The sequence below is a fragment of the Gymnoscopelus braueri genome (genome assembly GCF_963280865.1).
Source record: "Gymnoscopelus braueri genome assembly, chromosome: 10".
In the NCBI taxonomy this organism is placed as follows: Eukaryota; Metazoa; Chordata; class Actinopteri; order Myctophiformes; family Myctophidae; genus Gymnoscopelus; species Gymnoscopelus braueri.
The window spans coordinates 3593587-3610337 of NC_137611.1; the positions used below are offsets into that span (position 1 = coordinate 3593587).

At 41.1% G+C, this 16751-nt stretch overlaps 1 protein-coding gene across 1 annotated transcript in view; it reads left to right on the forward strand.

Moving 5' to 3' along the window:
* Positions 1-16751, forward strand: part of astn1 (astrotactin 1) — a gene marked incomplete at both ends in the record, with an annotated part of 727677 nt that overhangs the window by 406695 nt on the left and 304231 nt on the right. The window contains one exon of the mRNA XM_080440454.1: positions 13254-13358. Within this exon, the coding sequence (XP_080296580.1) occupies positions 13254-13358 (105 nt within the window). The remainder of the gene's footprint in view (positions 1-13253; positions 13359-16751) is intronic.

Here is a 16751-nt window from a genome sequence, read left to right on the forward strand (position 1 = left end):
AAACAACTGACCTTATGGATCCATATTAGCACCTTCCATATTCTCATTGTCAAATTGCATTTGACATGATTTGAATGGGAGGTCTTTCAATTAACTCTTTAACCAGAGTTTTTCCAAAAGAATGTCACGCCGCTGCCAGCAAAAACAAGTGTTTTTACGTACCTTTGAAAAATTGTGGAATATGTGGTAATCGATTCCATAGTTATGGCTAGTTGAATGTGGCAACAGAAAGCAGAGAATTGTGTTGTGATCATGTGATTTATGGGGCTGCAGAAATGACACAGATGAGTTCCTGGATTGAATGTGTTTGTACAGTAAGTGGTTTAGTGTAGATTGCTTCAGTGTGACTTTGGACTTTAGACTAAATATGCGATGATTCCACAGCTGTTGCTGCACAACTTTTGAACTTTTACCAGGTGGCTTAGTGTGTCCCCCCCCCCCCCCCCCCAACATTCTGTGTTACAGGAGGAGGAGACATCATTATTAATTATCAACACCTGTACGTTTTATAGAAGCTGTACACCTAACAGTAGAAAACACTAGAAGCCAAACTCCCTCCTTATCAAGGGCTCTGGTCGGTGCTGACTACACTACACACAGACACAGAGACAGTGAACTTGGGATGTTTGCAAAGTGAAGTTCAGTCAAATTAATCATCCTGTCAGACAATGAGAACAGTGCACCCCAGGGTTAAAATGGGAGACAAGGCCTCTCAGCAAGAAGAAGAATACCGCTGCACCGCGCTGTATGTGTTTGGTGGCTTGTTATTCCTTTTCACCAAGGGAGGTTAGGGGGGGGGCATGTAGTGGCAGTGGTGTAAAGTAACAAAGTACATTTACTTAAGTACACTTTTGAGGAATGTTTTACATAACTGGAGTATTCCCCATTTTCAGTGCTTTTACTTCTACGCCACTACATCTATTTGTACTTTTAATTTAAATATTGTACTTTTACTCCACTACATTTATTTGACAGCTTTAGTTACTAGTTACTTTGCAGATTTAGATTATCACAAAACATACATTACCCACTTCAGCCCCTATAGATTTAGGCCATTTGAGAATAGCCGATCTACAAGCTCACAATGCGTGGCATCGCGACGCATTGTGAGCTTGTAGATCGGCTATTTTCAAAAATGTTTTATACATTTTCAACTTGTGAAATGGGACAATTCTTCTGCGCAATGAGTACTTTCTATTTTTGGTATTTTTAAGTACATTTTGATACCAATACTTTTGCTCAAGTCATTCTTGAATACCTTACTTTTACTTGTAACAGAGTATTTCTACATTGCAGTATTGATACTTTTACTTAAGTAAAACATCTGAGTACTTTTTCCACCTCTATGTAGTGGTGTGGTGCTCGCTCACTCGCTCACTCGCCCGCTCGCTCGCTCGCTGGCCAGCTGGGGAATACATCTCTCGGCCCGGGGAGCCGTTTCCCATAAGAGGGGATAAATGGATGTAGCTGAAGGTGAGGACAATGCAGGAGCATCACATTTAGAGGCTTATTCATCAAGTTCATAGGAGGGAGGTGTCAGGCCTCTCTGCCAAATGTTGCATTTCCACACAGAGCTTCTCCTTGTAAAGGAAACCGTAGCCTCAAACACGGCAGTACTGACATCATTGCACACAGCACCGCCGCGCCTTTCACTTCCTTATCTAATTGGTATTTCCACTTTAGCTTTCAAAATGAATTACAACCGTGGCATTTTTATCCTTTTGTTGGCCGAGTATAATGCCTCCTTAAAATAAGGTTTATCCTTTAACTCAAAATGGTCTCTCTCTCTTTTTCTTTTCTTCTTTTTTTTTTACACGTTTATTCTGCAAGTGTTCAGCAGTGTTGATTTCTAGACTAAAACTATGATGAAAAATGTTGGTCGACAACCTTTTTCCACTGACAAAAACTGATTAAAAACTGATGACTAAAACTAATATTGACAATTTTGTCAACAAATAAAAACAAGCATTGCGAGCTTGTAGATCTGCTATTTTCAAAACATGGTTTATACATTTTGAACTTGTGAAATGGGACAATTCGTACTTTAAGTACATTTTAAATTAAAAACTAAGCTACGATGACTAAAACTAAGACTAAATATATTGACAATTTCGTCAACAAATAAAAATTTGACTAAAATGTTAGTGAGGGATCTAGTGAAGAAGAGATCCAGTAGAACTAAAAGACGAGTCATTTTATGCTTGGTTGCGCTCGGGTGTTGCGCTCTGAACATAGTGTTTGGATGATATCAGAGAATCCCATTTACTGTTAGCTTGTGGTTTTTGATTTAGCAATTCTACATTAAGGCATAATTGCGAACGCAGCGGAAGGAGGCGCGCCGAAGGCGCGCCTCCGCGCAAGTGGAGCTTACTATGAAACCATGCTCGGCTTGTGAGTGTGTGTGCGTGTGTGCGTGTGTGCGTGTCTGTGTTCACTGCCTGCCTGCAGCTCCTCTGAGATAAGTAAATGTCCAATTTAGACGTACCATACATCAAATGAAAGGTCTTTGAAAACTGAACACACCTGTCAAGGTTGCGTTTACGCCCGCCCCTTCCCCCGGAAGTCACGCCCCAGAGAAGGCTCCTAAAAACTCCCCATTGAAACCCCATGTTAAATGAAAAGTGCCCGAATCGCTCCGAAACTTTTTCTACCCCCCCTAAGTGGGGGTCTACGAACAAATACTTCGGGCTCGGATTTTGGCTCCGCCCCCCGGAAGTGGGTGAAACAGGCACTTCAAACACTTTGTTGAATTGTTCAAAAACATTCCAAGTTTTTTTTTAGTGAATTTGTATTTTTCTAAGATGCTCCTTTTAACGCAGATTTTTTTTGTATAATTTTTTTTTTTTTTTTTGGTTACTTTTTTTTAAATCTTTTTTTTTCATATTTATTTAAAAAAAATTGCGTTCGCTTCCCGCGTTCGCGCGTCTTACTTGTCTACTAGTGTGCATTGCTATACCTCTGCTCTCTCCTCTGAATCAGTGGCTTTCAGCCCTTTTCATATCAACGTCCATTATTTATTGGGCATTCGAGCCACGGAACCATCGTTTGATGAGATTTAGACTCTCAGACCCAAGACTTATTTTGTTATCGTTGGATAAGATTTTGTCCACAACTCCATCCATGCTGTATTGATGTGGTTCCATAGGAGAGATGATCAAAATAACAATTATTTAATTAAACAATGCAGATGTTTAACAATATTTTAACTCTTGAGAGTGTAAAATATAACCAACGGGTCCATTTGGTTTCATTTTACACTCTCAAGAGTTATAGATCTATAAGGGTCCATTTGGTTATATTTTACACTCAAGAGTTAAAGATCTATAAGGGTCCATTTGGTTACCAACTGTCCATCATTTAGCTGGGGACCACCTGGAACCCCCTCAAGGACCACTGGTGGTCCCCGGACCACTGGTTGAGAACCACTGCTCTGAATGATACCTATAGATAACATCCGTGGTGCAGCAGAGATGATGTGAGGCTTGATTCATTCATAGTCGTGTTCTTCACAATGTGTCACAGCTTGTGATCCTTTGCCAAAGAGGTCTTCTTGATGACACCCACATGAAACTATAGTATTGTGCTGCTTAACCCATTAAGACCGGGAACGCATCTGTGTGTCATTTTAAGATGTATTTTGGCTATTAAAAAATAGCTATTTTTAGAAACAAATCGTGAAAATGTGTGCAAATATTTAAATTCATTTACATTTTTAACTCAAATCTTTGCTCCTGGGGGGTCCCTGGAAAAACATATTTTGAGATGGGGGTCGGCAGCCAAAATACATATAATTTTGGGGGTCCTTGACATGAAAAAGTTTGAGAATCTCTGATATTATAGCAACGTATGTTTTTTTCAAAGAACTGTTAGGATTTAGAAGACATTTGTAGAAAGATCCCCCAGAAGCAAAGATTTTAGTTAAAGAAAATGCATTTAAAAACATATATATATATATATATATATATATATATATATATATATATATATATATCTCGAAAGATTTGCACAAACTTTCAAGATTTTTCAAAAAATAGCAGATCTACAAGCTCATAGCGCGGCACTCGGTGCCGCGCTATGAGCTTGTAGATCTGCTATTTTCGAATAGCCAAATAATTAAAAAAATTACACAGATACTTTCCTGGTCTAAATAGGTTAATGCTTCGGTGCCAGTGTGCAAAACAGCCAGTGACGGACAGGGTGTCCGTCTGACCTGTATATAAGCCCTATATCACCTACTTACTGTATTATGCATTACCACCGCTGTCAAAACACACACAATGGTCTAGTTCACTTCTCACCTGGAATTCCAGGCTGTGAAACATAATGGAATTCCAGGCTGAAAAGCTGGCAACTCATTCATTGCTCTCCCTCTCTTTCACATGCCAACACCAACATGACCCTCCATGGTAGAAGCTCACAACGTGGTCATGGTGTAACAGAAATGGATCTTTCTGATTCATTTCTGAGGATGATGTGTCACATTAAATCGCTGTGACACATAGCGCCTTGTCTGAATTTGACCTACAGTATATACAGTTGATGTTAACAACGTGTACACTAAACAAGTAAGACGCGCGAACGCGGGAAGCGAACGCCAACAAAATTAAATGATAATGAAAATAAATCATCTGAAAAAAAGGAACCAATAAAAAAAAATATAAAAAATACAAAAAAAATCTGCGTTAAAAGGAGCATCTTAGAAAAATACAAATTCACCAAAAAATAACTTTTAATGTTTTTGAACAATTCAACAAAGTGTTTGAAGTGGCTGTTTCACCCACTTCCGGGGGGCGGAGCCAAAATCCGAGCCCGGAGTATTTGTTCGTAGACCCCCACTTAGGGGGGGTAGAAAAAGTTTCTGAGCGATTCGGGCACTTTTCATTTAACATGGGGTTTCAATGGGGAGTTTTTAGGAACCTTCTCTGGGGCGTGGCTTCCGGGGGAAGGGGCGGGCTTAAACGCAACCTTGACAGGTGTGTTCAGTTTTCAAAGGCCTTTCATTTGATGTATGGTACGTCTAAATTGGACATTTACCTGGCTGCACACAGGGCTGAGGCAGTGCACGCACACAGAGACGCACGCACACACACAAGCCGAGCACGGTTTCATAGTAAGCTCCACTTGCGCGGAGGCGCGCCTTCGGCGCGCCTCCTTCCGCTGCGTTCGCAATAATGAAAATAATATATTAACCCATTAAAACCGGGAAAGCATATGTGTCATTTTAGATTGTAGCGTTGGCTATTGAAAAATGCGAGCTTGTACATCTGCAAAAAAAAATCTGCCATTTTAGAAAAATCTTGATTACAAAAACGTTTGAGAACTACTGATTTCTCATTTGTAGAAGCGGCTTCAGGTCTTAGTGGGTTAATTATTATTATTATTATTATTATTATTATTATTATTATTATGTATGATTAATTAGTTTAGGTTATCAGGGGTCCCAGCTGTCAGAGTGTCCTGGTATGTCACACTGTACTTCAGGCCACCAGCATTGAAAATACTACAATATATATGGCAGGTTCAGGACTTAGTTTCTTCCAGTAACTCAGCATACTGTAGCTACTGACAAAGAAACATTATAGGACCTACGTGCAATATGGGACCTCCCTCTGAGACACCGTTGCCTACTAATGGCATTTTACATAGTGATTTATTGGATTTCTTTCTTTCATTAATTTATTACCTGTGGTTTTCATACTCTTTGTGGGGATTATGTGTTGTGACCGCAAAATATGACCTGAGTTTACCATGGACTGGGACAACATACCGTAGTGTAGACTAATGGGGCCTTCAGGTTATCAGTTTATCTAACATGGCCATTCGTAGCATACCCCAAACACATCAGTTGAAAACCATGCTAACGGTAAAAGGTTAATAAATTGTATCCTTAGTTAGCATTATATGTATTTGAACCAATTTCTCACGAAAGAAATACATCTGTTGGTCGATTACAGGCGTCATTGACTCTCTGGCAGTGTCCCATTACTCCACTTGGTACAATAATATGTTTGGAGAATAAACACAACACAGGGAGACAGGAATGGATGGTACAAGCATTGAATGTGTCCTATATATTTCGTTTGTTCAACAAGACAGTTTGAAGTCCAGGCTGCTGCTACTGTCTGAACCGTTCGCGTTTGACAAACAGAGGAGCCTGAACTTGTCTCGTCCTCAAAGACAAACAGCATTCTCGCCGCTAATGCCAGAGACAGAAAATACTTGCACGCTGTCAAAAAACGTGACATCACATCTTGTGTGGGTGTCACAAGCGAGGGAAAAATCCGTGGACAGAATTCAGATCTGCCCAATCCCATTAGACCTTATGTGATCAACATTAAAAAATTCAGAAGGTCAGAATGTGAATTGGATCATTGAACGGGTCGGCTGAGGCCACACTCTAAAAAGAAAAAAAAAATGGGTCTGCATGCGCCTCAAGACAGGTGATATATTCTGACATCGTCTCAGAGGGTCTTGGTTTGCAGACGCGAGCACGCATCACAAATCCGTTGTTACTCTGTGACAGATTGACCTCTGTACCGTGAACATATCCCTCTGTCCTCAACGAGACACGACAAGGAGGTTGATCTCTTTTTTTATCCCTTCTATATTTCACCATATCCTCGTTTGCTCTTTTGAGCGCACGTACGCACGCATGCACACACGCATGCACGCATGCACACGCGCACACACACACACACACACACACACACACACACACACACACACACACACACACACACACACACACACACACACACACACACACACACACACACACACACACAGTTGTAAGGTCGTCCCTCCGCTCATCATCATCATCTCTCTTGTCTTCCTCGGTCTCTCCACCCGTAGCTACAGGTACATGTCTGTCCTAGACGCCGGTGTGATCCTTCCACATGTACTTGTGAACACGCTGGGACAGTCAGAGTGATGTGTGGAGGCCGTTCCCCCGGCGAGGCTGTCAGGCAGAGACGGGATGATTTCTATCTGTAGCCCATTGTGCAGCTCTGCATACAGCCTGATAGGATAGGATGTAGACGTTCACCACTTGAACCCTGTAGCGTTCCCCCTATTCTGGGGGGGATACATTCGCTGAAAATAGCCGATCTCTATCTTGTAGATCAGATTTTTTTTTAATAGTGCATTTTTTGTAAAACTATGAATATTTATATTTTTAAGGTGAACATGTTTAACTCCGTTACAACTTCTGGGGGTCCCTGGAACAAAATATAGATAGATGCGGGTCCACGGCCAAATACATATATTTTTTGAGAACCACTGATATTATAGCAACATACATTTAAAAAAAAAACTGTTTGGATTTAGAAGACATTTGTGGAATTCCCAAAGATTTGAGTTACAAATTTTCGCTTTGAAAAATATATATATTCAAAGACCCACGATTTCCCAAGATTTGCAAGCTCATAGTGCGACACTCAGTGCCGGGCTATATGTATATCTGCAATTTTTTTGTATTAGCCCAAAGACATCTAAAAATGACAGAGATGGGGGCACGGTGGCACAGTCGGTAGTGCTGTCGCCTCACAGCTAGAAGGTCCTGGGTTCGATTCCCGCAGGGGACGCTGTGGGCGCTAAGGGTGTGTTCTCTCCTCCGCGTCATCAGTGCCCATACCCTAGGTGGGGTTGGCGAAAGGGCCTTTCTGTGTGGAGTTTGCATGTTCTCCCCGTGTCTCCTAGGGTAGGTACCCTCACAAAAACATGCAGTAATCCTGGTCACTATACTGCCTCCCCCTGGCCAGCCGGGGCGCCTGATGGAGGGGAAGGGAACTGGTTGGAATAACGTGTTCCTTCCACGCGCTGCGTCCTACCAGGGAAACTCTCCCCTGTCAGGTGACAAGAAGGTCAGTTGGCTCTCATGCATTGAAGGAGGCATGAGCTCGGCCCTGGCCTCCCTAGGTTGGCAGAGGGAAGGTAGTGCCCAGGATTACATAGACAATTGGCACTGGGTGTAAAAAATAGGGTTACAAAATTGTGGGATAAAAATGTAGAGAAAAAAAATAAAAATGACAGAGATGCGTTAACGGTTTGAATGTGTAAAAATAATAATATACTTTGGCATTGAGCTGCGATTGAATGAGAAGGGACCAAAGCTCATTTTCACCTACCACGTGTTGTTCCTTAACACATTGAATGCCAATCGCGTAGATCTACGCGAACCTATTTAAAGCCGCAGCGTGCCAGTCGCGTAGATCTACGCGAACCGCCGATTCCCATGTTAATCGCCCAAGGTGCACTTTCCGAATTTTTTTGATCCATTTCCGTTTCCGGTTTTCGGTCGGAAACGGAATTATTCGGGTTCCGGTTTTTTCGATCGTATCCGCTTCCTGTCTGGGATCCTGTTTAAAACTCGATTTTCTCGGTTTGTTGTTTTTCTCCTCGCTGATCACTGTTTAGCGTGTATCGGCTGTAGCTTCAAGATGGCGGCTCGCATTTGGAAACTGTTTTCGCTGGACGTTTCTCACGGATCCGCTGTGTGTTTAGAACCAAATGAACGCGCACTTTTAACTTATTTAGCGAGGTCTGTGGCGACATGATAAAAACAAAAAAACAACAATAAAACGCTGGCACTGGTGAGTACATTATGAGATTAAACTCTGGCATGGAATGTGTTAAGAATGTGCACATTCCAACGTCCTATAATAAATAATACTGGGGATTGCATCTTTTTTGCTGACCAGACGTGTCTCTGACCATCCGTCATCCGGCTACAGATGACGGATGTCTTTTCGTGGAGGCTGTGTTTCATTGACACGTCCTCATGTTGTGCTGCTGCTGCCAATGATGATTTGGAAGGAGTCAATCAGCGGAGTCAGATGAACGCCGTGCGTTCATACGTTTTATGGACCGTGCAGAGCGTGGAGATGAAAAATACACTTATGATGATATGATGACACATGAGCAACTTGTAGTGGTGAGAGGAGAGACGGGCCATATTGCTTTCTGCAGGGATACGGGTTGTTAAATTTGATCAAATCAATATAGATAACATAGCGGGGCTGTAAAAGAAGAGCAATGTAAAGTAGGAACATCATGAGACAATATATTCAGTCATGCAGTATGTGACGATACTATCCTACCTACGTTGCCACAGAATATTGCCCAGGTCATTTATAAAGTCTACTTCCACTTCATGTACTGTATGTAGTGAGGCATCTTTTTAAAACTATTGTGAAAAAGAGTAATAGAATTTCAGTACAAGAGAAATTATTTAATTTGAATGTGTTTATTTATTAATTTGACTGCTAAGCACTTGTCCATTGCTGAAAGTGATGTGTGTGTGTGGGTGTTTAGTTTTGTTGTGTTTTCTATTACAGCAAGTGGTGTATTAGTCGATTTTCACAATGCTACACAGCCTACAAATCTGTTCCTATGTTGGGCTGATCAGAGAGAGAGAGAGAGAGAGAGAGAGAGAGAGAGAGAGAGAGAGAGAGAGAGAGAGAGAGAGAGAGAGAGAGAGAGAGAGAGAGAGAGAGAGAGAGAGAGAGAGAGAGAGAGAGAGAGAGAGAGACCCTGCCCACTCTCTGAGTAGACTGCCTCTTGGTCTGATGTTGTAAAGGATTTATTTGGTACAAAATGTATTGTCCAATGAGATTCGGGGGTGGGGATCCCTTGTGATTGGTTTTTGGGGAATTCTAATCCCCTCCCCCTTGTAATCGCCTACACTGGAGCCAATGTCAGGCCGAAGCTCCACGCAGCTTTAGTCAGAGAAGCCCTGAACATAGCAGAGTGATGTCTGCGGCTGCTGTCCATGGTTCTGAAGTAACTGTGTAGTGCTGTCCATGGTTCTGAAGTAACTGTGTAGTGCTGTCCATGGTTCTGAAGTAACTGTGTAGTGCTGTCCATGGTTCTATAGTAACTGTAGATGCTGTCCATGGTTTTGAAGTAACTGTGACTGCTGTCCAAGGTTTTGAAGTAACTGTAGCTGCTGTCCATGGTTCTGAAGTAACTGTGACTGCTGTCCATGGTTCTGAAGTAACTGTGTAGTGCTGTCCATGGTTCTGAAGTAACTGTGTAGTGCTGTCAATGGTTCTGAAGTAACTGTGTAGTGCTGTCCATGGTTCTGAAGTAACTGTGTAGTGCTGTCCATGGTTCTGAAGTAACTGTGACTGCTGTCCATGGTTCTGAAGTAACTGTGACTGCTGTCCATGGTTCTGAAGTAACTGTGACTGATGTCCATGGTTCTGAAGTAACTGTGTAGTGCTGTCCATGGTTCTGAAGTAACTGTGTAGTGCTGTCCATGGTTCTGAAGTAACTGTGACTGCTGTCCATGGTTCTGAAGTAACTGTGACTGCTGTCCATGGTTCTGAAGTAACTGTGACTGCTGTCCATGGTTCTGAAGTAACTGTGTAGTGCTGTCCATGGTTCTGAAGTAACTGTGTAGTGCTGTCCATGGTTCTGAAGTAACTGTGTAGTGCTGTCCATGGTTCTGAAGTAACTGTGACTGCTGTCCATGGTTCTGAAGTAACTGTGACTGCTGTCCATGGTCCTGAAGTAACTGTGACTGCTGTCCATGGTTCTGAAGTAACTGTTTAGTGCTGTCCATGGTTCTGAAGTAACTGTGTAGCTGCTGTCCATGGTCATGAAGTAACTGTGACTGCTGTCCATGGTCCTGAAGTAACTGTAGATGTATTTTTTGTTAGTGTCCTGGTAAATAAAAAGGGCGCGGTCACATAAGCCCTATACTAGTTGACTTGGGTCCCCCAGGGGCCTAAAGCTGGGCCCTTCCTCACAAAGTGTCATGTTACGGCACATTGTGAGCTTGTAGATCGGCTAATGTTCGCTTATTATGACTTGCCCGGCATAGGGACACTAGGGTTCACCAATAATTACATTTTTCTTCCATTCGTGGAACACAACGGGAGTTGCGGGGCGTTGAGCTAAGCTGAAGCCATGGAGGTCAACTTAGATTTATAACGTGTCATGTCCGTCCCGCTCGTCAAGTGATCAGCCTTCATTTTGAATAAAATGCCTCATATTTTAGTCATCTGAAATGTTTTATTTTTTGTCTAGTTTTAGTCGACTAAATATCTACAGTTGATTTAGTCGACTAAAATGTATTTTGGCGGTGCATTGATGGTGTCTTAATGGCTAATTTTACACTTGTTTGCATGCTGAAAATAGCCGATCTACAATTGCGAGCTTGTAGATCTGCTATTTTCAGAGCGTGACAACCGAGTGCAACCAAACATAAAATGACTTGTCTTTTAGTTCTACTGGATCTCTTCTCCACTATACCCCTCACTAACATTTTAGTCTAGTTTTTATTTGTTGACGAAATTGTCAATACATTTAGTCTTAGTTTTAGTCATCATTAGTTTATATTTCATTTTTATTTTGTTTTCGTCAGTGAAAAAAGGTAGTAGACATTTGTTTTTTGGTTATAGTTTTAGTCGACAAAATCAACACTGTTAGCCAGTTGCTTTGTCACCAATAGTCTGAACATAGCATTGAAGTTTTAGAGTTCTTCTCCACCAGACACCTCAGAGTGGATCATATACCATGGCCACATTTGTCATGTTGAAAATGTAAACTTTTAGATAACCAGTAAAAACAAACAAACATCATTAATGACTTTTCTAGCCCCCCTGCTAATTCAGAGAGTTTGAGTCGATACCCAGGCAGAATAAATTGCTCTGCTTAGAAATACAAAATTGTTTTGATAGCTTTATCTAACCGAGACGGAAAAAGACACAAATCCGTGGACAGATTTAGCAGATATAAATTGCAGCCTGTTTGTTTTCTCATCCTGCTTTTTTCTTTCCTATTGTGGTTAATTACGCTGAGGCTCCAGGTTGTCTTCTGACTGAATTAATGAAGAATGCTGTGTGTTTGGCACGCACTGTAATTTAAATGGGATCATTATAATCCAGAAGAAATGTGTTTCAGAAAACATTGCTTGCCCTTTGACATCCATTTCTGATTTAGCCGTTAAGTTGTTGTTTTGTTGGTCAATAATGTTTCGCCGTGTTTCCACGTCAACGAACGGCGCGTCGCATCGTGACGCATTGTGCGCTTGTAGATCTGCTATTTTCAAAAGGCCGAAATGGTTAATGTATGTTTTGTAATGATAACAAAATCTACGAAGTAACTAGTAACTTAGGTTTTCAAATAATTTTAGTGGAGTAAAAGTATAATATGTGCCTCTGAGATGTAGTGGAGTAGAAGTAAAAATAGGCCACTGAAAATTCCAGTAAAGTAAAAAATCCTCAAAATTGTACAGTACTTGAGTAAATGTACTTAGTTAATTTACACTACCGGTAAGATGTTGGCCTGCCCTTTCATCTGTCACTGAAAGTTTGCTTTTCCTTCAACTATGTCAACTCTTATGAATAAATTGCACATTAATATTATCGTCTCCCGTGTGTTTTTGTAGATATGGCAAAGCAGTGTGTGTCAAGACTACTCTTTGATCTACCCGTGGAAGGCGTTTGCTCCATTCCTCTACCATGTCACATTATTACACGTCTTATTAATATTTATCAAGGATTGTCTGCTTTTCTCCAGGTATATGTTGAACTAGGTCGAGGTATAGCATCTATACCGCTGAAGACAACATGCCGTCGCTATGTGTTGTTGCTATCAGTATCATACTATTACAAATGTGTACTGTATGTATTTTGGTGAACTGTAGCAGTGAGGTCTTGAGTTTACACTTTGATCTAGCTCAAAAACACAGTATTATGTCCCGTATCATAATAATATGTTTGATAACATGAGATGTGTGTCTCTGTGTGTGTGTATAGGGGTTGCTGGAGAACTAGGCTCCCCTTTGATCTTGTGCAGAAGACTGCATAATTATGTCCTATCTACCAGTGCAGATACTGCAGTGGTTCTCAAACTTTTTCATGTGAAGGACCCCCAAAATGAAATGCATTTCGGCCGCGGACCCCCATGTCAAAATATTTTATTCCAGGGACCCCCCCAGAAGCAAAGATTTGAGTTACAAATGTTTGCTTTAAAAAAATATTATATTTTATTTAAAGTAACTAGTAACTAAAGTATTCAAGTAAATGTAGTTGAGTAAAAAGTACAATGTTTGCCACTGAGATGCAGTGGAGTAGAAGTAAAAGTATTGACATTTGGAAAAACTCACAGTAAAGTAAAAAAAATACCTCAAAATCGTACGTTACTTCACACCGCTGTTGAGAACCACTGCTGATGTATACCCTGATCTAGCACCAAAGACTATATCCACTAATTAAGTATGCATCTGTCTATGTTTTTCCCCCCAGGAATGGTGAACTACAGCGAGGTGTCTGGCTATCCTCTGGTGCAGCATTGGAGACTTCGTTCCGTGCTTTACCACGTCAAACTCAACCAGTGGGTCCTCTCCCAAGGTAGCCGTCTCTTTCTGACTGATAATTCATTGTTTTTTTGCTAACGATCGATAATTGGTTCTCCATTTGCGTTCATGACAAAACAAACAAACAAAAGCTGCTGGTGATCATTTATTCATGACCTTGTGTAATTAAAATTACACATCAAAGTCATTAGCTCACAACAGCTTCATTGTTTTTGCTTAACTTTCATTCTTCATATCCTATTTAACAAAAAGATGATCATTTTTGTTTTGTTTAGGTAAGTCTTTTTTGTTTATCTCCATTTATTTCAGTGTTCCTTTATAGTCAGTCATCTGAAAGGTATCATCTCACAGTAGAAAGCGTCCAAATGTCAATACCGCGTCAAATAGTTTTGAAAGCAGTTTGCACTTTGAACCGTGGGACATACTGGCAGTGTTGAATGTTGACCGCTTGAACAGCAGCATCCATATTCTAAGGGGAAACATTCTCCAAAAAAAGCAAACCTACACACTTACAATGCGTCACTATAAAGTGGTTAAAGAAGCAACATGTGGGGCGCACGGTGGCGCAGTCGGTAGCGCTGTCGCCTCACAGCTAGAAGGTCCTGGGTTCGATTTCCGCCAGGGACGCTGTGGGCGCTGGGGGCGTGTCTTCTCCTCCGCGTTATCAGTGCCCATACCCTAGGTGAGGTTGGCGAAAGGGCCTTTCTGTGTGGAGTTTGCATGTTCTCCCCGTGTCTCCTAGGGTAGTTAATACCCTCACAAAAAAACATGCAGTAATCCTGGTCTCTATACTGCTTCCCCCTGGTCAGCCGGGGCGCCTGATGGAGGGGAAGGGAACTGGTTGGAATAACGTGTTCCTTCCACGCGCTACGTCCTACCGGGGAAACTCCCCCCTGTCAGGTGACAAGAAGCGGTCTGCTCACTCCTCATGCGTTGAAGGAAGCATGAGCTCAGTTCGGGGCTCTCCTCAGGCTGGCAGAGGGAGAGTAGCGCCCATGGTTACAGCTTAGGCATTGGCAAGAAAGAAGCAAAATGCAGCCCGCTAGACATATGTCACATTTATAAAGCTGTTACTGACAGCATAAGAGGTGCATAGTTTTAAAGGATACGACCGGAGATTATTTTCAAGTTCCATAGACGTGATCCATCATTGTCAAAAAGTGGATTTAAGTAAAAACAACACACAGAGTTTATTAAACGGTGTGGCTTCCCAGTGGAATTGAAAAGGATTGATTAGCAGGTATCTGGGTAACTGGCTTAAATCCCCCCTATATGTAATAGCCTATAACTTAAAATTTAAATTGAAAGCATCTTAGTGCCGTGGGAGAATTTCTTTCCTTAACCTATTTAGACCGGGAACGCATCTGTGTCATTTTAGATTTATGTGGCTATTCAAAAAATAGCAGATCTACAAGCTCATGGCGCGGCACCGAGTGCCGCGCCATGAGCTTGTAGATCTGCTATTTTAGAAAAAGCGTGAAAATGTGTGCAAATCTTTGAATATATATATTTTAAAGTGAACATTTGTAACGCAAATCTTTGCCTCATGGGGTCCCGGGAAAAAAATATTTTGAGATGGGGGTCCATGGCCAAATACATGAAAAATTTCAAGAAATGGTCAAGGATGGTCAAATTATATGTATTTGACCGCGGACCCCCATCTCAAAATATGTTGTTCCAGGGACCCCCAGAAGCAAAGGTTTGATTTAAAAAAAAATGCTTTAAAAACAAATATATATAATCAAAGATTTGCACAAATGTTCAAAATGTTTCAAAAATTCATAGCTTGTAGATCTGCTATTTTTGAATAGCCAAATAAATCTTAAAATGACACAGATGCTTTCCCGGTCTTGATGGATTAAACATTCACAGTTTAATGCTTTCTGGTTCCCCTTGCTTTGGGGAGAGGGAGTTGTCCCAGACTATTAGAATAAAAATGCTCACAGTGAATAGTATTCCCCTGGAACAGCATCACAGTGAATAACCTGCTCCTTTCTGTCAACAATTACCATCACAGAGCCTTGTCACCAAAACACTTAACTCCCACTTGAAGCGCAGGGTGCTGCCGAAAAATAGCATGAATGCTGGTTCAATCCCAGGCTCTGTATAAAGGCTTAACCCATTAAGACCTGGAACGCATCTGTGTCACTTTTTCATTTGAGCTAAAAAGCATTATTTTACACTTTTGGCTATTCAAAAATAGCAGATATACAAGCTTGTAGATCTGCTATTTTTTTTAAATTATGAAAATGTGTGCAAATCTTTGAATATATATTGTTTTAAAGCGAACATTTTTAACTCAAATCTTTGCTTCTGGGGGGTCCCTGGAACAAAATATTTTGAGATGGGGGTCGGCGGCCAAATACATATCATTGTGGGGGTCCTTGACATGAAAAAGTTTGAGAACCACTGATATAGAAACATATTTTATAGTTTTTTTCAGGATACTGTTGGGATTTAGAAGACATTTTGTAGAATCCCCCCAGAAGCAAAGATTTGAGTTAAAAATGTTCGCTTTAAAAAACATATATATTCAAAGATTTGCACAAATGTTCAGGATTTTTCAAAAATAGCATATTTACAAGCTCGTAATGCGGCACTCGGTGCCGCGCTACGAGCTTGTAGATCTGCAATTGTTTTGAATAGCCAAATAAATCTGAAAATGACACAGATGCGTTCCAGGTCTGAATGGGTTAAAAAAGAAAGAAACTAGAGTTAATCTCATGAGTCGTCGTTCACATAAGGCTACATAGAAAGCAACAAACACAGAGCTGATCAATATTCTGCAGCCGTGCCCAGGTAGAATAAAAACACGTTAGTGTTCCTATTCTTTTTGATCTTGTGGATAATCTTTAGAGGACCACGTTTTTCTCAAATAAATGGATTATTACAGAGGAAAGCCATTGTCTTTAAAGGATTTACATGAATCTACAATATATGTATTTATTCCACACTTTACTGTGATGTTACAGGTGATAATCAAATCGGTGCATCGGAAGATTCTTAGGTTTATTTTGTGACATTGTTGCTTTTGTGGAGACGGAGATACAGACAGCGATACAGACAGCGATGCAGACAGAGATGCAGACAGAGATACATACAGAGATACAGACAGAGATGCAGACAGAGATACAGACAGCGATACAGACAGCGATGCAGACAGAGATGCAGACAGAGATACATACAGAGATACAGACAGAGATACATACAGAGATACAGACAGAGATGCAGACAGAGATACAGACAGCGATACAGACAGCGATGCAGACAGAGATGCAGACAGAGATACAGACAGAGAGACAGACAGAGATACATACAGAGATACAGACAAATAATGCCTTAGAACAGAAGTTTTTAAACGTTTAAATGATTCTGTACTAGCGTCCCGCATATTACAAGACGTTTTGGTTTAAATGTAATTAAATTG